Source organism: Nomascus leucogenys, chromosome 11 (genome assembly GCF_006542625.1).
Source record: "Nomascus leucogenys isolate Asia chromosome 11, Asia_NLE_v1, whole genome shotgun sequence".
NCBI lineage: Eukaryota > Metazoa > Chordata > Mammalia > Primates > Hylobatidae > Nomascus > Nomascus leucogenys.
Genome location: NC_044391.1, coordinates 76,648,577 through 76,672,392, shown reverse-complemented (window position 1 = coordinate 76,672,392; position 23,816 = coordinate 76,648,577). Strand labels below are relative to the sequence as shown.

General features: G+C 39.8%; 1 protein-coding gene across 7 annotated transcripts in view; it reads right to left on the bottom strand.

Moving 5' to 3' along the window:
* MME (membrane metalloendopeptidase) overlaps positions 1–23,816 on the bottom strand; it is a 155,081-nt gene that overhangs the window by 65,558 nt on the left and 65,707 nt on the right. The window contains exon 4 of one of the 7 annotated variants that reach the window (XM_030822741.1): positions 20,687–21,377. The exons of the other annotated variants lie outside the window; for them this stretch is intronic. Coding sequence (XP_030678601.1) covers positions 21,331–21,377 — 47 coding nt within the window. The 3' untranslated portion in view covers positions 20,687–21,330. Of the gene's footprint in view, positions 1–20,686; positions 21,378–23,816 lie in introns of those variants that run through there. 7 annotated transcript variants of the gene reach the window in all.

Genomic DNA, 23,816 nt, shown 5'->3' with positions numbered 1-23,816 from the left:
AATGTTTCGAGCTGATAATAAATGACACCATTTTCTTTCTAACTAATCTTCTTGTAACATTCTCCCAACTTATTTGACTATAGGAATTTAAAAACAAGTTCAATTACCATCTGGGAAGTTATTAATTACTGTATTCCTCGCTGAAAAGTCTATTGTGTGTGTATGGATTGGGAGATGTAGTATACGCTGGGAAAAACGTTTGGGCTCTTTTAAGCCAGACAGACCAGTTTTGAATCCTAGAGCTCCACCACTTTTTAGTTGTACAAGATTAAGTAATTTTTCCAAGATCAAGCAGCTAGTAAATTATGGGGCCCCAAGGCTTGCACTTAAGCATGTATGGCTCTGAGCCCACACTCTTCCCTCCCTGCTTTGGATGCAGAAGGCTGGTTGGGGGCATGTGAGAAGCAGCACCTTGCATGGCCCTCCTTTCCACTCCTTTTAAAGTACGCTTTTACTCTTCCTTTGGCCTGCCTTCTCCTTTACTTACTCTCTTTCCTGCCACTCTGCAGTCACAGCCTCCCCACTGTTGGACTTATCACCAACAATTCTTGTTGGAACAAAGGCAGGACAATGTACAGCATGAGGACTTGGAGAGTCCACAGATGAATTTTTCACAATGGAGTAACCAGACAGGAAAGTGGCATGGAGGCCACGCCAGGTGGATGCACTCAAAGGCCCATCCAGGGGTGTATCTTTTTGAAGTGGCCATGTAGCAGGGTTCCTGCCTAAGCTATCTTCGGAGCACATTGGAAAATGGAGTGTGAAAAATCCCAGCAATATGTTTTAGGGCAGTACTTGTCAACCCTGGCTAAACATGTGAATCATCTGAGAAGCCTTTTAGACACACGGATGCCCAGAATCTACCCCTGATCAATTCATTCAGAATCTTTGGAGTGGGTCCAGACATTTTTTTAAGGTTTTTAAGAGTGGGTCTAATGTGCAGTCAGGGGGAACCACCACATTAGACAATCGAGAAACATGGAAATGAGGACCAACAGATCCAATATCAAAAAAGTATAGTCCCTTACTTACTGAATTAGGAATATTTCCTTTTGCCTTTTCAGTCTGCAAATGCAAATGGGCTTACAACATGGCAACCTATGTTTTGCCGTGACTTCAGTCTCTTATAATTGGCTGGCAAAGTGCTGCAGGGAACCTCGCATGTGTCTCATGCATAAGCCTACGACCCCAAGGCTTCCACTCTGCTCCACTGACTTTAGCCTCCACAGCCTCCTACCCAGACACCACCCATGATTCAGTTCCCGCTGGGTGCTGAAGCTGGATGATGCAGGGAAAATACCTCCCTTGCTCATCTTTCATTGTCTCAAGTCTTGAGGAGGGCTCCTGTGCCTATAGGGAAACAGGTCTCTTGAATTTTACCCCCATGGCCTCCTCTCTCAAGAACCACAAGCATCAACAGGCCTGGTTTTGGAGTGATTATAATAGCAAAAACTGTACTATATTCAAAATCACTTCTCTCTTCTGATGGCCAAGGAACATTTTTGTTGATATCTCATGAGGCTCATAGGCCTCTCAGAAGAAACTTGAGGCACAGCATTCCGTCGGTCTGCTAGACACGATTAGACATGGCAAAATTCCAGTTACACAGGACCCCACTACATGTCTCCCTTAAGAAGACGCAACCTTAAGTCTGCCTTTGAATGGCCTCCAAGCCACCAGATCTCCCCTTTCTTATCTGCATGCCTTGCTTTCCAACATTACCAATAGTTTGCTAACTGCAAATAGGATTTTGTGCACTATACACAACAACTATTTTAATATTTATATATGTACATTTCCTGGAGGCTTGTTTTCTGGTGGAGGGGGGAGGATTTAAAGAAATTTCTACATTGCCAAGTGCTCCTGGGGAAATTGTCAATAAAACAGGGGAAAGTTGACATAAATATGATAGTCACAAACAGCAAATGAACAAAATAGATAGCATAAAGTTTTGTGCTGTAGTACTATTATATGGGTTTACTTTTTTTTTTTTTTGAGATGAAGTCTTGCTCTTGTCCCCCAGGCTGGAGTGCAATGGCGTGATCTCTGCTGACTGCAACCTCTGCCTCCCGGGTTCAAGCGATTCTCCTGCCTCAGCCTCCCGAGTAGCTGGGATTACAGGCACCTGCCACCACGCTTGGCTAATTTTTGTATTTTTAGTAGAGACAGAGTTTCCGCATGTTGGCCAGGCTGATCTTGAACTCCTGATCTCAGGTAATCCACCCGCCTCGGCCTCCCAAAGTGCTGGGATTACAGGCGTGAGCTGCCATGCCCGGCCGGGTTTAACTTTTTAATGTTCATCATTACTTAGCAGGTCTTTGATGGTTTCCCATATGAATTATTTCACAGGAATTAAAAAACAAGTGTGGTTTATTCTAGTTATTTATATGAGTTTTGTTCTATATAAAGTCCCTACTACACTGAATTAGTGAATACTGAATCATTGACCCTAGGGGAAATACAAGGTTAGGTTCCTGTGAGCTTCTGGTCACACAGATGATTAATACATAGCCTTGTTTTATGTGTGCTTCTGTTTAAAGACACCTTATTTAATATATTTTGTCGATGCACTAACATTTAACTCACACCAACAGCACTATAACTGATGCCTGAACGATGTTTATCCATTGAACATATTTTCTCTGTAAGGCATATCACAGCCTTCTTGTGCTTCAAAACACTAGATAGCACTTCCACACTATGGTTGTGGACCATTTTAACAGTGAAATCATCATCAAAAAGCACAAAAATGCAAAAAATGTTGACTAAATGGACTACAAAAAGGATCCTTGTCTATAGTTCCCTTGTTCAATCTCAGCTGAGTACATGTGTGTAGAAAGACTCAAAGTTTTTTCACCAGTCTGTGCATGTCTGTAAATGACTGTGAGAGAGCTGCAAGTAGTGATTTGGGGGTACTAAATATGTTTTAGGGAGTAGATGAATTAGCAAACACAGAATCCACAAATAATGAGTAATGACTGTGCTTATATTCCTTTTTTCTTTGGGTCTTTTTGAAGCATCTAGAAAAATGTACAAAACAGGAAAGAAAATTAAGTGGGAAAAAGATACAAATCATTTCTTTCTCAATTACTACTCTATTTTAAAAATTATTGGTCACTATAAATTAGCCACGTTTTAAATAGGTTAGGCATCTATTTACAACAAACATACCACATATATACCCCCGGTGCCATGACAAAATTCCTCCACTGACTATTCCTTTTTTTTTTTTTTTTTTTTTTTTTGAGACAGAGTCTCATTCTGTCGCTTAGGCTGGAGCGCAATGGCGTGATCTCTGCTCACTGCAACCTCTACCTCCCAGGTTCAAGTGATTCTCCTGCCTCAGCCTCCCGAGTAGCTAGGATTACAGGCACCCGCTGCCACACCAGGCTAATTTTTGTATTTTAGTAGAGACGGGGTTTCACCATGTTGGCCAGGCTGGTCTCAAACTCCTGACCTCATGATCCACCCGCCTCAGCCTCCCAAAGTGCTGGGATTATAGGCATGAGCCACCACGCCTGGTCCCTCCATTGACTATTCTTAATCTGCACTGAATTAAGGTTTAGGGAATGGTATATAAACAAAGCTGTTTTCAGCTTGTTGTCTTCAAATTGCCTAAGCTCTCAGCTTCCTAATCCCAAACACACAACACCAGTATCCTAACATCATTATAATTAGCCTGATTTATAACTGTTCTAGAAGTGTCCAACAGAGGTCAGAGAAATGTTGGGGAACCTAGGAGCAAATGCTCTTTTGGAAAGACCTTAGGACACCCATTTCTGACCGAACCTTCTGTTGTAAATGCTTGCTTTGTTAGCAGACACTAAGCTTGATATTACTTCTAGGCAATTTTTGACAATTTAAAAATCTCTTTTGACAACATTCTGAAAGTACAAGTGACCTATTCCCTTGCTGCCACCCTCCTCCCACCATCCCCCCAACCAAAATTCAGAGAAAGCCAGAACTTTTTGAAAGAACACAAGGAAAATGCAATGTAATCACAATGGGTCACAAAGGATTCAATTCAAAAGGCAGCAATGTGAAAACTGGAATCTGGGGGACCATTCTTGAAGAGAAAATGACTGAAAACTAGCAAGCACGTAGACTCTAATGCTAATAAAAACCAAATGGCTTTCATTACAAACACTCAGGATGCTTCCACAATCCACTCTCCATTTTTAAATGAAAATCCCTGCCCCCAAATTGCTTTTGTGATGCCTTGGTTGAAGAAAGATGGAGAGTGGGGGATACCAGAGGCTGAGTGTAAACTGGACTGCTAGTTTATCATTTAACTCAAACACTCCCTGTCAACCACTGGTTACGTTCCAAGAAAGCCAAGGTCATGACTTATACTCGTCTAATTGGTGAGTACCAAGAAACCATCACTATACAACTGTTCAGAAACTAGCTGCAGACTTACACAAATAGATATGAAAGAAGTTTCCAAGCGTAGTGAATTTACTCTGTACAGCTGTACTCTTAAGTAAGGAGACCCATTTTTGCTGTTCTAGTTTGAGGAGTAATTAGTTTATAACTATATTTCATATATACATATGACTAATTTATCTTAAATGCATAGGTCTTATACATACAACAAATATGCATACACACACATAGGCATAAGCATATGAATAATCAACCTGGAATCCATTTGCTATCTGAGAAATTCACTATCAGATTTAAATATACAATGTAAATTATAGGATTTTCATTTCGGTTTAGCCAAAGACTCTTAAATGTAATAATAATAGTAACAATAGAAGCCAATACTTGACGTATGTCAAACGCCAAGTGCCAACTTCATGCTGGCTGTTTTTTAAATGCTTTCTTTAATGTTTGTCTTCTTTTAACCCTGTATGGTAACTATATTTGTGTCCCTATTTCCAAATATAGAAATTGAGGGTAAGTAATTTGTGCCCAAGCTCACATAGTTGGCAAAGGATAATGCTGTGGTTTGAACTTAAGAAGCCTGGTGGCCAGCGTCTGGGATCTTATACTATGTGAAACTGCCTTGGGTTTTAATCATTTTTCTTCCTTAGAACTGCTTTATAAAGTAGGACATAGTACTCCTATTTTAAGAAAATCTAGGTATGGGGTGATTACAAACTCAAGATCACCAATGTAAATTTAAGGAATTCATCTAAAGCTGAGCCTAGGTCTAATTTTAAGCTGATGCTTTTTCCACAGTATCATTCTGCCTTAACTCCAAATTAATATTTAAAAATTTTCAGAAACTCTACAGAGAGGCAGAGGAACTCAAATTAAGTTATAGAGCAACCACTGTTTTTCTTGACACCCAATTAAAATTTTATTTGCTCTATAACATGTATATAGTCATATAAATTTTTTTCACCTCATTTGGCCCTGGATTTTAGAACTCATTGAGATAATCACAGAAATCTCATGTCTAATGGATTCACAATAATAATCTTCAGTTGACACTCCTGAAATTAGTGAAATTCTTCAGTCTTATCTCATAGCCCATTTCAATGAATGGCTCAGAGCCAAGGGAGGACTGGCAATTATTTTCCAGTAGGGATTCCTCCAGAATTCGCAACCGAAACATATTCTATTAATAATAATAATAAAAAGTACTCTAACTGTGTTACAGTTAAGTTAAAGTGCCAGAAGTCTAAAAATATTTTTTCTTTTTCAGGTGCAATTTGCATTTTGAATCCTGAAAGACTCTTGCTGGCAAAAAGCTTTTAGGGATTATACTGCAATTTAAATATAATATATCACTTAAAATGAGTTATCAGATCTGCTGTTGGTTATAATGTTAGCAAATGATGATAATGTTCCTTTTTTAAACTAAAGCTATAGAAGGTCATGAAAAGGCTACATTGTTCCCTTAGTAACACTCTTCAGGTAGATCCCAAGTTCCCTGGACCCTGGCAGACATCTCTCAAGAGGGCGCAGTGGAGCTCCACACCCATGTTCCTTCTGTTTAAACATTGTGTTATTTTGGATCATATTGTCGGTCAAGAATAACCAGCCGACTTCAATAATATGTAATTACTGAGAGTAACTCAAAGCATCCTGCCTTTGCATCAATTTTGGTTAGGGAGTGGTACAAAAAGACAACAGCCGGAGGAAAGCTGAGTCGACGGTGCTTCTCGAATGCTACCTAAAATGAAATCAAATTCTAAAAAGGCTCTTCTCTAGAGAGCACTAATAAATTTAGTAACTATTAATAAACCAAACGTTTGATTGGCACAAGGCAGTATTTGGCTCCATATGTTTATATTTTTTACGAGTAAATAGTTATTTTCTATCATAGAAGATCTAGAAGATGATGTTAAATCATTGGCTTTCTCCAAAAGATTTTCTTCTTGTGAAGCATGAAAAGACTGAAACTTTTCATTTAATTTCAACAAACATTGACGGCCTCTATATTCCCGACACTATTAGGAACTGAACATACCATGGTGTAATAAACAGACATAATCCCTGCCCTCACAGAACTTGCAGGGTTTCATCTTAAACGAGACCATTTCTTTTATAATGCATGTGTACTCCTAGATGGTAACTATATCTAGATATGAAAGGTTGTTTTGTGATGCTCAGGTCTCATTTTCAATTCTCAAACTTACTCAGTGTTCAGTTGACAAGTAAAGCTCCTACTTTATTCAGTTGATAAGGAAAGCTCCTCCTAACCTAGAGGTAAGGAGTCTCTTGTAATGTCCTTCCATAAGTGAGTTTATGCACGTATGCGCGAGCTGGCTAGGAATTTGAATTTGTGTGTTATGAATGAAGTGAGCAGGGACAGAGGAGTTTTAGAGGATGGTGGTCGTTGAAGAACGGCAACACTTAGCTAAACAATGGTGTTCAAGAGAAGAAGAACACAGAGTGTTAAAAGAGAGAAGAAATAAATTATTGAGAAGGGAGGAGTTCAGAACAAACCACAGTTGGAAAAGAAAAACCAGACTGATAGAGACTTTGCTCCTAGAGAGCTGGAAATGCTTACACCGAAGTAGAAAATGAGTTGAAATTTTCTCTTAAACAGAAAAATAGTAGGAAAGAGAAACACATCCAGAAACTGTTTCCTCATTAACCTAGTTCTAGCTTAGGAGGGTAGAATTAGCAAGGTGAATTAGACAACTGAGAAGAGAGTAATTGACTTTATTGGTAGCAAAGAAGATGGATCAAACAGAAAGGGGCTAAACCTAGGAGGCTTGATACAGAAATACTGAACTGAGAAATCTGACTTACATAAGCAGGACCTAGCTAGACTGAAAACGTTTCCTTGCGGCAGTTATATTTGTGTATTAGGTATGCTTACAAGTCACCTTGCATAGGCATCAATAGCTTTGTGACTTCAAGATAAGGAACCTGAGAGTATATTTATTCAATCAATATTTATTGGTAACTTACGCATTGCTGGGTGCTAGAAATAGAATAATGAATAAAATAGAAACAGTCAAAACTTACATTTTCATGGACAAAAACCAGACATTGAACAACAAATAACAAGTGGGATATGAGTTATAGGTAAAGTGTATAGGGTGCTCTGGGAATGAAGGAGGAGCTACCAGTCGAAGGTAGAGGAGGGAGGGCAATTCATTCATTCCTCTGGCCATTCAACAAATATTTGAGTCAGGTTCTGAGCTGTGTCCCAGGCAGAGAAAGTAGGTGACGTTTTTGATAAAAGAGGCAACCGAAAGAGGACTGGCATGCAGAGTGACTCTCTGCCAGTGTGGACAGGTAGGCTACCTTCTGAAGAAGGGATAAAGGAGGAAGAGGTAGGTCTCAAGGTTTTGGCATGCTGGGAGCCCTGCCTGTTGTTGACTGGTGGGAGCAGAGGCCTGGTCTTTGTCACCCTGCCCAGTGAAGTGGAGGGAAATGATCATGGGAAAGAGACCTCATTCTTGCTGAGGTTGCAAGAAACGGCAGCCTTGCCCTAGAAGGCCTCATCATGGGCATCTCATGAGAACAGCTTTACTTTTATTTCAAGCTGTCTTTATGGTTCTGGCTGGTTGCAAAGTTATAAATCATCTTGTTAATACATGCCCTGCCAAGTTGACTTATGCTTTCTCAAGCCCAAGTGCGAGCAAGTTCTTTCCATGAATCCAGGAAGGGCTCTTGTGGACTGCAAAATGGATGACCATGTGGTTAGGTGAGGGGATGAAGCCTCAGATCAACAGTGCAATGAGTTATCAGATCGGTATGGTATGCACAATTTTTGAGAAATGACTCAAAGTATATTTCAAGGTAATCCATAGAATACAAAAGCAATAATTTGAAGTATACCCCCACCCAGGGAAAGGATTCTAATTCCTACCCCTAGCACAATGACTAGCCCATAATGGACACTCCAAAAGGATCCTTAATTCTCAATTAATTACATCTTCTTATAGTAAATCATCACCATCTGCTATTTGTAAACTAAAACCTGCACATGCACTGTATCAGAATCTTAAAACATTCTGATACTAGCTTCTTTTTCCTGTTACTATCCCTGAATAAAAAATGACTTTTATTGCTCATTTTAAAGTCATATAGGCAGGATCTAAAATTTTTTTAACTTTTAACATATAATTAGATTTCCTTTTACTAAATAAACAAAACAAAAGACCAATTCCCCCCTCCTAGGTTTTGAAAATTAATAGGTGTGATGGCTGATAGGTGAAGGACAAGCAGGATCCTTGGCTGTCTGTGTTGGCCTACAAAATCAGTGAAGCTGTTCCTTCCTCAGTAAATGAAGAAACATTTTTTTTCCATGTAAAACATTCATAATTCACATAAACTTGGCTCTGGTAGAAGTGGTTTGACTAGCCCAGTGAGACTGAATCCCGGTTTAGTTAGACTATAAAGGACCATCAACAGAAGAAGTTCCCAGCTACAAGCAACAGAAAGAAGTCACACAGGGAGGGCACCCAAGGCAGCTGTGAGGAGGCAGCTATGACCAGCAGATGGTGCGTGTTGATCCAAGGAAATTTCAGTTCTCCATGGTCTGGCAAAAGGTCATGAGGTTAAGAGCTAAGCTAGATTTCAGTCCCAGAAGACAGAAAAGAAAAAAAGAAACTCATTTTCCAGAAGTGGGGAATGAGCCAGGAGTGAGATCCCCATGGGAGAAGGCAGAAACCCATTTACTAGAGCTGGGGTCAGAGGCAGATCACCAGGAGTAGGACTGACTGGACGTGGAACGTTTGAGCTACTGACCTTGGCCCCAGTGAGTGCCTGGGCCTGGAATGGGACTGATCCTACAGCTGGAGTTCCATATGGAACTCAATGAATTTGTCAACTTTTCAGTTTCCCACTTCTTTGTTTTCACTTTATTACCATAGTTGATATGCACCATGCAAAATGTATTAGGTTGTTCTTGTAATGCCATAAACAAATGCCTGAGACTGAGTAATTCATAAACAAAAGAGGTTTAATTGGCTCATGGCTCTGCAGGCTGTGCAGGAAGCATAACACCAGCATCTGCTTTTTGGGAGGCCTCAGGGAGCTTTTACTTATGAGAGAATGTGAAGGAGGAGCAGGCATCTCACATGGCAAGAACGGGAGGAAGAAAGTGGGTGGGGAGGTGCCACACACTTATAAGCAACCAGATCTCATGAAAACTCATTCACTATTGTAAAGATAGGGCCAAGTCATTAGGGATCTGCCCCCATGATCCAAATACCTCCCATCAGGCCCCACCTCCAACACTGAGGATTAATTCAACATGAAATTTGGGCGAGGACAAATATCCAAGCTACCTCAAAAAGTTTCATAGCACCCATTGCTACTAACTTATTTACTTATTTATTGGAGATGGGGTCTTGCTATGTTGCCCAGGCTAATCTCCAACTCCTGGGTTCAAGTGATCCTGCTGCCTCAGCCTCCTGAGTAGCTGGACTACAGGTGTGTGCTACAGCACTCAGCTCTACTATTTTATAGTAGCTATTAAAAGATTCATATTTGCATGATATGAGTTTCTTTAAGGCGACTTTCAAGGTTTCATTTGCCTCATTTCTTCTCAACATATTGTCAGATCCTTGCTAGACTATTATCTACAGTGCTTTGAGTAATTCATAGTTGAGTTAATGATTGTGGATATATTGCATCACAATACTATTTGTATATTTGATTCACTCAAACATTATTAAAATTATTTCTCTGAGGAATCACCACACTGTCTTCCACAATGGTTGAACTAGTTTACACTCCCACCAACAGTGTAAAAGTGTTCCTATTTCTCCACATCCTCTCCAGCACCTGTTGTTTCCTGACTTTTTAATGATCGCCATTCTAACTGGTGTGAGATGGTATCTCATTGTGGTTTTGATTTGCATTTCTCTGATGGCCAGTGATGATGAGCATTTTTTCATGTGTCTGTTGGCTGCATAAATGTCTTCTTTTGAGAAGTGTTTGTTCATATCCTTCGCCCACTTTTTGATGGGGTTGTTTGTTTTTTTCTTGTAAATTTGTTGGAGTTCTTTGTAGATTCTGGATATTAGCCGTTTGTCAGATGAGTAAATTGCAAAACTTTTCTCCCATTCTGTAGATGGCCTGTTCACTCTGATGGTAGTTTCTTTTGCTGTGCAGAAGCTCTTTAGTTTAATTAGATCCTGTTTGTCAATTTTGGCTTTTGTGGCTATTGCTTTTGGTGTTTTAGACATGAAGTCCTTGCCCATGCCTATGTCCTGAATGGTATTGCCTAGGTTTTCTTGAACTAGAAATACCATTTGACCCAGCCATCCCATTACTGGGTATATACCCAAAGGAATATAAATCATGCTGCTATAAAGACACATGCACACGTGTGTTTATTGCAGCACTACTCACAATAGCAAAGACTTGGAACCAACCCAAATGTCCAACAATGATAGACTGGATTAAGAAAATGTGGCACACATACACCATGGAATACTATGCTGCCATAAAAAAGGATGAGTTCATGTCCTTTGTGGGGACATGGATGAAGCTGGAAACCATCATTCTCAGCAAACTATCACAAGGACAAAAAACCAAACACCCCATGTTCTCACTCGTAGGTGGGAATGGAACAATGAGAACACTTGGACACAGGAAAGGGAACATCACACACCGGGGCCTGTTGTGGGGTGGGGGGAGGGGGGAGGGATAGCATTAGGAGATATACCTAATGTAAATGACGAGTTAATGGGTGCAGCACACCAACATGGCACATGTATACATATGTAACAAACCTGCACATTGTGCACATGTACCCTAGAACTTAAAGCATAATAAAAAAAATATATATATATATAAAGAAAAAAATTATTTCTCTGTCAGAAACACAATTACTACTATTTTGCTTCTTGGCTTCTAAGTTAGTAATATCATTAATTGCTACATACATGTGTTTTGGAAATAATTCATTTAGTGTCAAACTGGCAGAAGTATCAGAAACATCCTAATTTCATTCAGCTAATTTCATTGTTTCAGAAAATTAAGCCAAAGAATGTAACAAAAGCTTTTTTTTTCTGGGAGTATTTTTAAGTAACTACCGGATCCTCAAGTATATCTTATTATAAGTCTTTAATGATTTGGAGTTCTTTAAATAAGAATTTCTTTGAAGTTCAGGGAAGCCTTGATTAACAACAACAACAAAAATTCCTTAGAAGATATGGCCTGGGCCATATCCACCATTTTATACTTGGCTTGCTTGTTTTTACTTAAGCATCAGGAACAGAGAAACAAATCCACTGCTGGCTATTGGGTACCTGCTCAGTGACTTCAATTTAACTTTGCAATCATCTAGTCTAGTCTACGCAGCAGACCCACTCCCTTTTCATTAGCTTCACAGTGAAGGCACTGTAGTTGGACTCCTCTGGATTGAAGAAATGTAAGATTAAAGGAAGATTATACCGCTGAGAAATGTTTAAACAAAACGTATTGTTTTAAGATAAGAACTCATTGATTCATTTTGAGTTTTTATCTAGGATAGTGAAAAGATAAAAATGAGTAAAAATGAATTCATTTGTAATTCTATCAAATGGAATCCCACACTATATGCCAGACAGGTGGCCCTCCAGCACCTCTTCTTATTAGTTGCTGCTTACCCTTTTGAGTGATAATTACATATGACAACACGTGTACTGAAAATACTAACCCATATGAACTAATCTCATCAGGTGGCATATCCCTCCACCTTGCCCCAACATGGAAAAGCAAAACTAGTTTTCTGTTATCACTTGGTGCAATAGCCAAATCCTTACTGTCCACTCTGCTTATTTAAGCTTCTGCCAGTCAATCATCCCCACCTCACCTACTTTATCTCTGTCTTCTACTGACTCCAGAGGCATTCATCTCTGCTTGTTTAAGACTCTGGCACCTTGTGCAGTCTGCCCTTCCACATAAGTTCTACCATCTTGATATGTAACATCAGAGACCCTGCGGACAACCTCTGCTACACTCTAGCTTAAGAATTTCTTGACCATCGGAACTCTCCTAACTTTCACCTTCACTTCACATTAGTCCACACATTTTCATGACGACATCTTAATGTTCTCATCACCCAGAACAGTTGTACCTCTGAAATCTTCATCTCGAGTAACCCCCTTCTCCAATAAGAATCTTCTGATTCTTAGAAGTGTTTTTTGTTTGTTTGTTTTTTTCATTTCTTTATTCCCTCTACACCTGTTCTTCAACTTCGCTGAAAACTCTCACCCCATGGCCACTCTTTTTTTTTTTTTTGAGACAGAGTCTCACTCTTCTGCCCAGGCCAGAGTGCAGTGGTGTGATCTTGGCTCATTGCAACCTCCAGCTCCTGGGTTCAAGTGATTCTCCTGCCTCAGCCTCCCAAGTAGCTGGGACTACAGGTGGGCGCCACCATGCCCAGCTAATTTTTTTGTATTTTTAGTAGAGACGGGGTTTCACCATGTTGGCCAGGATGGTCTTGATTTCCTGACCTGGTGATCCGCCCACCTTGGCCTCCCAAAGTGCTGGGATTATAACCGTGAGCCACTGCGCCCGGCCAACCACTCTATTTTTACTTTACCTTTCTTTTATATCTTCTATCCAATGTACATCCTGTGGTGCCATCCCTGAAACCATCATCTCACCAAAGTATTTCATTCCCTTGCCCCCTGCAAATGAGCCTACCCTGAATTGATCCAGCAGCCTTCCTTTTCCCTTTCAACTCTAGTCTATCTAATAATGTTTTTTATATGTGTGTGTGTTTATTTACTGTCTCCTTTACTGTTGTAAGCTCCCGTGAGCAGGGACATTGTGTTGTTCACTCTGCATTTAGGTGCTAGGTATCCTTAGCATCTAAAACAGTGCTGACAATACCTGTTGAAGTATTATCAGTGATGCTGTTGAAACCTCACAACTGCCTGGTTTAATGCCATTTCAAGTTACAGCCTTCCACTTCAACAGAGCCATCAATTCTGTGTGCATGGCCCACTCCTCACATGGACCCGTTCCAGTCTTCATACTCTGCTTACTTACTTTCTCTACCAGCTCACTCCCGGGGGGAGATTTTTGCTTGTTACTTCACAGGGGCAACTGGATGATGACCCATTCAACTTCCTGTCCCTCCCAGCTTCCAAACATATTTGCATTTCAGCCATCTTGGCTTCTTTCTCCCTAGCATTAAATAAAAGGGGGAGGAGGAGGCCATCCTTTATCTTGGAATCATCCTATATTCTTTTCTCTGGATATACATCCTCTTTTACTTCCCCTGGACAAAATCCATCAATTTTCCACCTGATCTTCACCTGAATCTTCAATGTCTTCGTTTCTGCTTTCAACATTTAGCCTACTCAACCTCTCAGCTGTGCTTAATTCCAACGATCACTCTCTAATTTTTGACATCCGCTCTTCCATTTGCTTTGGTGATTTTACACTTCACTGATTTTCCTTCTACCTCTCTGATTACTTCTTCTCGGTTTCTTTTGGAGTTTCTTCCTCTTCTCATTTTTAAATGTTGCTTTATGTGATGCAATTCTGGATTCTCTTCCCCATTTCCTCCCTAGGAAATCTCAACCATATCATCCACTTGCTGATGACTCCCGCATCTTTATTTCCAACACCTTCTTCCCTGAACTCTACCACATCAAATATGTACCAGTATCTCAAATTTAAACTATCTTAAAGTGAACTCTTCATTGCATTGGTCCCAGCCTATCACCCAATAAGCTCTGTTTCAGTGTTCCCTAGCTTGGTGAACGGCTGACTTATCACCCAATTTACCAAGCCAGAAACTTGATTTACCTTTTCCTCACTTCCGTTTCACAACCTCACCTATTTACAGAAATATTGTGCCTTATAAATTCTACTTCCCAGTAAATATTTCTCAAATCTATCCATTTCTCAGCCTGGGCAACATGGTGAAACCCCATCTCTACAGAAAATTACAAAACTTAAAGGGGTGTGGTGGTGCATGCCTGTAATCCCGCTACTCAGGAGGCTGAGGTGGGAGGATCGCCTGAGTCTGGGGAAGTTGAGGCTACAGTGAGCTGTGATTGTGCCACTGAACTCCAGCCTGGGTGACAGAGTGAGACCCTGTCTCAAAACAAACAAACAAGCAACAGCAACAACAACAAAAACTGTTGCCATTCAAATGCAGGCAACCATAATACTCATCCAAATAAGTGCAGTAGCCCAATTTCCTGCCCACAGCCATTCTTTATTTCTAGTCAGTGATCTTTCTCAATAATTCAGATAAAGTCATGCGTCATTTAAAACCCTTCCTTCCGTGACTTCCTACTGCTACTAGAAGGAAGTGCATTCACTTTAACACAGACTACAAAATCTAACTCGTGCTTATTTCTTTTGCCAACAGTGAACACTTCTCCTTCTTGCCTCCACTCTCATATCTTCATACACACCCTCTATGACAGCCTTACAGATATTCTTTCAGTTTCTCAATCTTGCCAAGCTCTCTCACACACCAGGGGCATTGAAATGTTATTCCCTTGTTTGGGTAAATCTTTGCCTCCACTTTACCAGGCTTGAGCTAGACAGCAGCCAATCTTGACAAAGTGACATATCCCTATTTAAAATCTCTTAGATGTCCGCTGCAGCATTTTAATTTTATTCATTTTCTATAGACTTCAGGAGCTAATGCAACCCATTTATCATGGCACACCCTGTGTGACCTGGGCCCTGGTTACTTCTCTAGTAACATGTCTTGCTAGCTTCTACATCCCAGCCATCATGAACCACTAGTAGGTCCTAAACTTCCTGAGCTCTTGCAACCATCTTGCATACAGACTATGCACGTGCTCTCCTCTACTCCCATTGGTTGGGCAATCCAATTATCCTTCAGAACTTAGCGGGTGATGTGGAAATGCTTTCCCGGCCTCATTGCTATCACTTTAGCTGCCCACTCCCAGACCCGTTCTGGTTTAGGTGCTCCTCTCTCAGGGCACCTGTAGCACACAAATCTTCTTATCACCATCACAGCACTTATCAAACCATATGGTAATTTTGTTTATGTCTGCCACACTGACCAGATTTTCATTTTCCTGAGGGCAGGGGGTATTTTAGTTCATATTTCCAATGTCTAGTGTTCAATGTTTAGAAGCTGCTTGATAAATGCTTTTGTGGAAAAAAAAATGAATGCCAGGTATAGTGGCATGTGCCTGTAGTCCCAGCTGCTTGGGAGGCTAAGGCATGTGGATTGCTTGAGCCCGAGAGGTTGAGGTCAGCCTGGGCAACATAAGGAGACCCTGCCTCTTAAAAAAATAAACAATAAAATTTAAAAAAATTAGTTAACTAATGAATAGATAAATGAATAAATGAATGAATGGAAGAGGAAAAAAGTTGTTCTAATATCTCTACAGAAATATCATGCCTGCATTACACTGGGGAAATTTAGGAAGACATTCCAGGTTCAGCTTGTCCATGATAAGCAGAAAAATCAGGCTCAGTGTCTCTCCTCTCTAACTTAAAGCCTTCACTGAGCACACAGTCTGAAATTGAACCTGTTAAAGCAATCAGTTGGTCAATATGTACCTTCTTTTAAAAATGCAAATATCCAGGCAATTCCTATACCTCTTAACATCTATCCATTTACTTAAATTGCTTTTCCTCCTAACACATAACAGAAACTACTCCACTGAAGAAATGGAAACTTTGTGTGCCCAGGAAGAACAGAAGGTTTAGTAGTATGGGTACATTTCAAAAGCTTCCCAAATCATTGTAATAAGCAGCCATATTTGAAAATCACTATTCTTCAGTGCTTCTCAACCTTATTTTGCAGATCACCTGAAGAGGCTACTGAAAGTGTAGCCGCAGATTCAGTAGGTCTGAGGCGGGGCCCAAGACTCTGCATTTTTGTACATTCTCAGTGGCTGCTGCTGTTGTTGGTCCATGGACCACGTATTGAATAGCAAGGATCTAGTCATTTTCCTGATGCAGACCCCTGACTTACTTACTTTTAGGGATTAATCAGAGGTGAGAAAAGGGGTAATGGCAAGGGTGAGTGCAGATTAGCTAGGTTTGCAAACTAAGGTGTCCCTGTTGGTAGGTTTTTCTTCACAGGAAACACAGATTCAAGTGTTCATTTCTGATTGTGCTCATTCTAATTGATTCAAAGCCTGAACTGTCACCCCCATGCTAAGACAGAGCACAGCAATCAAATAAAATGTTGTTAATAAAGGATGACACATTTTTATTTGTGAATATGTAAAATGTACCACATTCTCTCTTTTCTTTCTCTCTCCTTCTGGCTACAACTTCCTCTTTAACAATATACTGTTCACCTTTTGATTTGATTTTTATTTGATTCTCAATAAAAAATTTTAAATAGTGCATTTGTAATTTTCATGAAATAAGATGTTATATGAATCATATCTGTGCATTATACCTATGGTGCATCTCCCTGAAGGACGTGTAACATGAAATAGGCTGTCGTTAGTCTTTGCTGTTTCCCTGGAAAATGAGACACTTTTAAATCCAATTTTGTAGATAACGAAAATGAAATGCAGAAAGCTGAACTGACTTAATTAGGATCACATACCAATAACACAGGATGTGGCCAAAACTTACATCCCAGATCTCCCATGCTAAAAGTTGGCTTAGTGGAAAAAGAAGCAGTAAGCTTCCAAAAATTGTGCCTCCGTTACTCATAACACTTGCATCTCTTTGAAATAAAGTTTATAATTTAACAGCCCTTCTCCTGCACATATCAGTTGTTGGAATTTATATTCTATTTATCTGATTATTAACCTACATTCTTCCTAAAATAATTCATAGTGGCCTTAGAGGGATACATAAAATAAACTAATATACATTGTATGAGAAAGAAAAGAGGAACAGGAATAAAGCTGATGAAGAAGTTTATACAAAGAAGTCATATAATTTCAAGTTAAATTCAAATTTGGCTCTTGATTTTCTTTTTTAGTTTTTTCAATTTTTTTTTTTTTTTTTTTAGACAGAGTCTCACTCTGTCACTCAGACTGGAGTGCAGTGGCAAGATCTCAGCTCACTGCAAACTCCACCTCCCGGATTCAAGCAATTCTTGTGCCTCAGCCTCCAGAGTAGCTGGAATTACAGGTGTCCACCACCACGCCCAGCTAATTTTTGTATTTTTAGTAGAGGCAGGGTTTTACCATCTTGGCCAGGCTGGTCTTGAACTCCTGACCTTGTGAGCCACCTGCCTTGGCCTCCCAAAGTCCTGGGATTATAGACGTGAACCAAAGCACCCGTCCTGGCTCTTGACTTTCTATCGGTTAAGGTGAAAAGGGAAACATCTCACAGCACCCGTGTGAAAAACCAACACATTTTTCCAGAAGCAGGAACTGCTAACGGCTCTGTGGTAGGCCGAGTGGTCTGGCTTTGATCCAGATGGCTGGTACACCTGGACACATATGTCTTTGACTTCCTCTGTAAGTGAAACCCCAGGGGGTAAAAACAGGGCTTCCAACACCTAATCCTGAAATAATTTTAACTTCCCAATTGATTTACTATTTCCAGAGACTTTTCATCAATATATTGCCAATATAATTAAATAATAGAGGCGCACTCAAACTAAAAAGCTTGAGTTTATTTAGGGAAGATTTGAAAACTACATTGAAAACTACATATAATCATTTAAACTGCAAAAATGGAGCTCACTGGACTCAACATACAATAGCAAGCATAAGATCAAAACATGAGATAACTATGTAAAAATGGACATTGGAGAGATGGGGGAAAGAATGAAGGTGAATTTTTGTTTGCTTTGTTTTTTAAATGGCTTTGGGTTATTAATTTGTGTACCATAAAATTCACCTGATTAATTTTTGGTAAATTTATACAGTTGTGCAACCATCACCACAATCCAATTTACACTCGATCTTTAGCCAAAAGGCTGAGAATCTGTCACAGTCCAGTTTTAGAACACTTCCATTACCCCAAGAAGTCCCCTCCTGCCCATTTGCAGCCAATCCCTGCTTCATCTCCAGCCTCAGGCAATCAATATTTGTCTTCTGCCCCTATAGTTTTACCTCTTCTAGAAATTTCATATAAACTGAATTTTACAATATGCAGTTTGTGTCTGGCTTGTTTCACTTAGCATAATGTTTTTGATGTTTATCTACACCATTGCACATAACAGTAGTTTGCTCCTTTTTATTGCTGTGTGGTATCGTAGTTGATAGCTATATGGCATTTTGTTTATTCACCTGTTAATACACATTTAGGATATTTCCATATTTTGGCTTTTATAAATTATTTATAAAAACAGCATTATGCTGTAATGAACAATCACAAAGAAGTCCTTGTGAGGATATGTGTTTTCATTTATTTTAAGTAATACCTAGGAGTAGAATTGCTGGGTTGTATGGAAAGTATATATTTAACATTTTGTAAAAACTGTCAAACTGTTTTCCAAAATGTTTCTAACATGTTGATCCGGATGTACTAAAATTTACATTCCCACCATTAATGTATGATGGTTCAGTTTCCCCGCATCCTCACAGTTGGAACTATCTTTTTCACTGTAGCCTGTGGTGGTTAATTTTAGGTATCAGCTTGACCAGGTTAAGAGATACCCAGATAGCTGATAAAGCATTATTTCTAAAGCATTATTTCTGAGTGCATCCGTGAGGGTGTTTATGGAAGACAGTGGCACTTGAATCAGTGGACTGAGTAGAGAAGATCCACACTCAACCACCATTGTGGCTGAGCATCATCCAACCTGTTGAGGGCCCAGATAAAACAAGAGGGGAACTTCTCTGCTTCTTCTGCAACTGGGACATCCACCTTCTCCTGTTCTCAGACATCAGAACTCCGGGTTCCTGGGCCTTTGGATACTGAGACTTTATATACATATACCATTGGTTCTGTTCTCTGGAGAAGGCCTGACTAATATGTGGCCTGTCTAGGATGTTTTGAACAGAAAGAATGTATTCTAGTTTTCAGTCAGTTCAGAAATAGGATCAAAACAAGCCACCACTGGCCCCCGACAAAATCTCCTTTTCTGAATGGTCTTAAAGAATGAAAATTTACAGAATTCAAAAGCTTGTGCAACATTCTCCTTATGGTTTTTTAAATTGCGTATTTTTCAATTTCCTTCAATTAATCTATTTTATCAACTTGAGCTTCATATCATATCAAAGGCTCACCAGAAAGCACCTTGCTACCCCATGGATTTGCTTATGAGTAGGACAAAACAGGATCCTTCAACTACAGAGGAATCTTTCTATATCTCTTATTCTAAAATGTTAAATGTCAAACCAGGATTATCACCCCAGTCTAAGATAGCTTGTGTCCACCCCCTCTACATGTAGATAATTTCTGTAGCTATAAAATAAACCTTTGGACTACCACTTAGCTTACCAGGCATTGCTAATTTTCTTTCCCTTTAACTGCTTAATTCAACTTATGTATGTTTTCAATTTCTTGACCATTCAGTAAAAAATGATGGTGTACTACTTGCTTAAAGTTTCCCTGGAGGGTAAAAAACACGTTATATATTTGTGTATTTATCATATAATTGATTCCCTTTCTTGGAAAGGATTTGATTGACAGATGCTAATTTTGACTGGATAAATGTAAGGTAATATCCCTACACAATTTTCACGAGAATTGTGCCAGGGAAGCCACCCAAAGCAAACTGCCACATGCCACATTTAAATTAACAAAGGTGTGCTTCAGTGGTCTTCCTACTAAGATGTCTGCTGCTTTCTTATTCCATGAAGGATTTTTTCCAAACTTAATTACATAATGAAATAGCCTCATTTCCTACACTAAAAGGCTGCTACAGGGCCAGTAGCCCCCATGAGTTAGCCATCAGTCCTTCCTGTATTTACTTAATTGTGCTGTTTTTCTTCATGGAGGTTCCAAGGTGTTAACACGCAAGAAGGCAGAGATGCCTTGTTGCAGCCAGGAAAAGGCTAGCTGTTGCCAAGATACATCACCTAGGGCATCACCATGATCTGGCCCTGGCAGACATTTGCAAGCTTCATTTCAGTTCAAGGGTCATAGCTCAAAGCACACAAATCTGATCATTAAATCAGCATGTGCATACAGTAGTCTCCCCCATATCTGTGGTTTCACTTTCCATGGTTTGTTACCCATGGTTAACTACAGTCCAATATATTAAATAGAAAATTCCAGAAACAGACAACTCATATGTCTTAAATCACGCACCATTCTGAGTAGCATGATGAAAGTCACAAAGGAGACTTCTCCATTATTATCATATCAACTGTTGCAGGATGACAGTGTTTGTGTTCAAGCAACCCTATTGTACTTAATAATGGCCCCAAATCATAAGAATAGTGATGCTGGAATAATGTTCTAATTGTTCTATTTTTTTATTAATTATTCTTATTAATCTCTATGTCTAATTTATGAATTAAACTTTATCATAGGAATGTATATAGAAAAAATATAGCATATATAGGGTTCAGTACTGGTTCAGTCCAGTGTCAGGCAACCACTGAGGTCCTGGGGGATCCTCAGAGGATAAGAAGGGGACTGCTGTGCATTATCTCACCATGCTGAAAATATCTTTCAAGTAACAGAATGCCACCTCTCCTTGTATTAATAATTAAGTAATCATCAAAAGTGTCCTTGGTATGTGCAGAATTAAAATAAAAGGAGTGGACAGTTCTGAGAGATGGTTCATCCAGGTCTTGATGTTCTACAAGCCTGTCTGTCAAGGCTGCCATCGACAATATGCAGTGTACAACCTGCACGACTATACAGGTGGAGGTGGTCCCACTTTCTCTTGTAAACTGTATTTTGATCACGTCTTAGCTTGGCTTCTCTGGCCTCTGGATAATTTAGGACCACACTTCTAACACATGCTTTTGCAGACCCCTCAATTCTCTGTCGTTTTTTTTTTTTTTTTTTTTTTTTTTGAGATAGAGTCATGCTCTGTCGTCCAGGCTGGAGTTCAGCGGTGCAATCTTGGCTCACTTCAACCTCTGCCTCCTGGGTTCAATCAATTCTCCTCCATCTGGGATTACAGGCGCATGCCACCATGCCTGGATTTTTGTATTTTTAGTAGAGATGGGGTTTCACCATGTTGGCCAGGCTGGTCCTGAACTCCTGACCTCAAGTGATCCACTCGCCTTGGCCTCCCAAAGTGCTGGGATTACAGGCATGTTGCCATGTGAGGCAACATATTCAGAGGCTCTGGGAATTGGGTGTGAATATCTTTGAAAGGCCATTATCCTGCCTACCATTAAGAGGGAAGCATTGACAACATCTTGAGACCATTTAAACCAGTGGTACCCAGTCACAAGTGACTGACTGTGCTGCCTGCAGGGGACATTTAGTAATGGCTAGAGGCATTTTTTGGTTGTCACAAAACAACTAGGAGAGGACTGCTACTGGACACCTAGTTGGTAGAGGCCAGGGATGCTGCTAAATATCCTATAATACACAGAATAGCACCCACAACAAAGAATTATCTAGCACAAAAATATCAATAGTGATTGAGTTGAGAAACCCTGATTTAAAGCACAAGATTCCTTGAAATCTAAGTTAGGAAGGTTACAATGCAATGGAAATCAGTTTCAGGATTTAGACTTACATGGAAAAGTCTGCAAAATCACATACAAGTTCCATAACTCTAAGTTTTTTACAACCTTATTGGGTAAATAAGTGATGAATAATACTTTGAAGCATTTTGATCCCTGCCTTAAGTTGTTATTTCTTAAGTGGTATTTGTTTTACTTTAGGTCTGGTATAATCTTTCATACTGATGTATTACACATATAGGCAAGTTAATTTAAAGTATAAATAAACATCATTTTATGTACATCATAAATATTTAAATCCTAGATGCTCAGATTTAAAATATGTAACACCAAACAGATTTGAAACAGCCTTCTGCAATATTTTACTTCTGTCTTGGTATGGCTTGACTTCTATTCCTTGACTTCAAAGAATCAGAGAGAAAAGTACATTTGCTGTGACATTCCCTTCCACTGGAAGAAAGGTTCAAGTTGGGGCCATCTTTCACATAATGTAAGCACCCTGAGTGTCAATACTTGCTTTTCCCATTCTCAAGAATTTCTGAGCTCAGGTTTGAACCCACCCACTCTCTTAAAGTGACCTATAGACTTGCTGGTAAGATATTTTATATTTTTTTCAACATCTCTCTTTTCATATTTCTTTCTTTTCTTTTTTTTTCTGGAGATGGAGTTTCACTCTTGTTGCCCAGGCTGTAGTGCAATGGGGCAATCTCGGCTCACCGCAACCTCCACCTCCTGGGTTCAAGCGATTCTCCTGCCTCAGCCTCCTGACTAGCTGGAATTACAGGCATGCGCCACCACACCTGGCTAATTTTGTATTTTTAGTAGAGATGGGGTTTCTCCATGTTGGTCAGGCTGGTCTTGAACTCTTGACCTCAGGTGATCCGCTCACCTCAGCCTCCCAAAGTGCTGGGATTACAGGCGTGAGCCACAATGCCCAGCCTTCTCTTTTCATCTTTCTTTTTCTTTCCATCTACTCTACTCTGGCCACTCTTCTTTAATACTTGCTTTTGTCCAAGATTTCCTCTAGGGTTTTCCTAATTTGCAACAACTTCTAAAAGACATAGTTGTATTTTTCTGTGGCAGAAAAGATTTCCTAACCAGCAGAAGACTGTGTGTGTGTGGGGGGCGGGGGGGGTGCGCGAGTGTGTGTGTTTATGAGTATGATGAGTGTATCCATGATGGTGTGTGTCATCTTATTTATTCTCCTAGGAAGAATAGTAACTACCAATGTGAACAAGTATTCGAATGGCTTGTGAACCAACAGAGCAGAATGAAGAAAAATATACAGCTATACAGCAACCTTGTTTACCACTGAAGTTATTTCTATTGTATACTTTTCTCTGCCAAGATACATCCGACAAGGTGTTTTACATTTGGTTTGATTTCTAAGCTACAATTAAAGGATACAGGTTAAACACATTTTAGTGAGTTGAGACTTGCCAAACACTATTTAAAAATCATATCTCTAAACATTAAATCACATTTAAGGTTCCAGATTCTGAATGTCACAATGCTTCTTGGGAGGAAAAACCTGCCTAGATCTCTGAGGCAAAATCACTTGTCGTTTATAGAAATACGCCTACCTTGTCAAAAAATCCAGTTTCTTCGAAAATAAAATTCAAGGAAAAGAAGAGAAAAAGGAAAAATAGTGAGAGAAGAGAGAATCTATAGATTAAGATACCAAAGAGACATGTCAAGTATATTAAAGACAGAGGAATTAACCCTTAGTAGTCAATATGTAAGTGGAAGTTTCCCAAAACAGGACAGCCTGAGCATATAATAGGGTAGCTGGTAGAGAGAGGAAGCATAGGAGGATCTGGGGAGGAAGTAAATGTTAATTTTGACAACTTGGGCACATGCTGACTTTTGCACATGACCATGAAGATCCCCCAGCCAAGGTACCTGTGCAGCCATTTCCCTGGGGAATAAAGAAACTTTGTT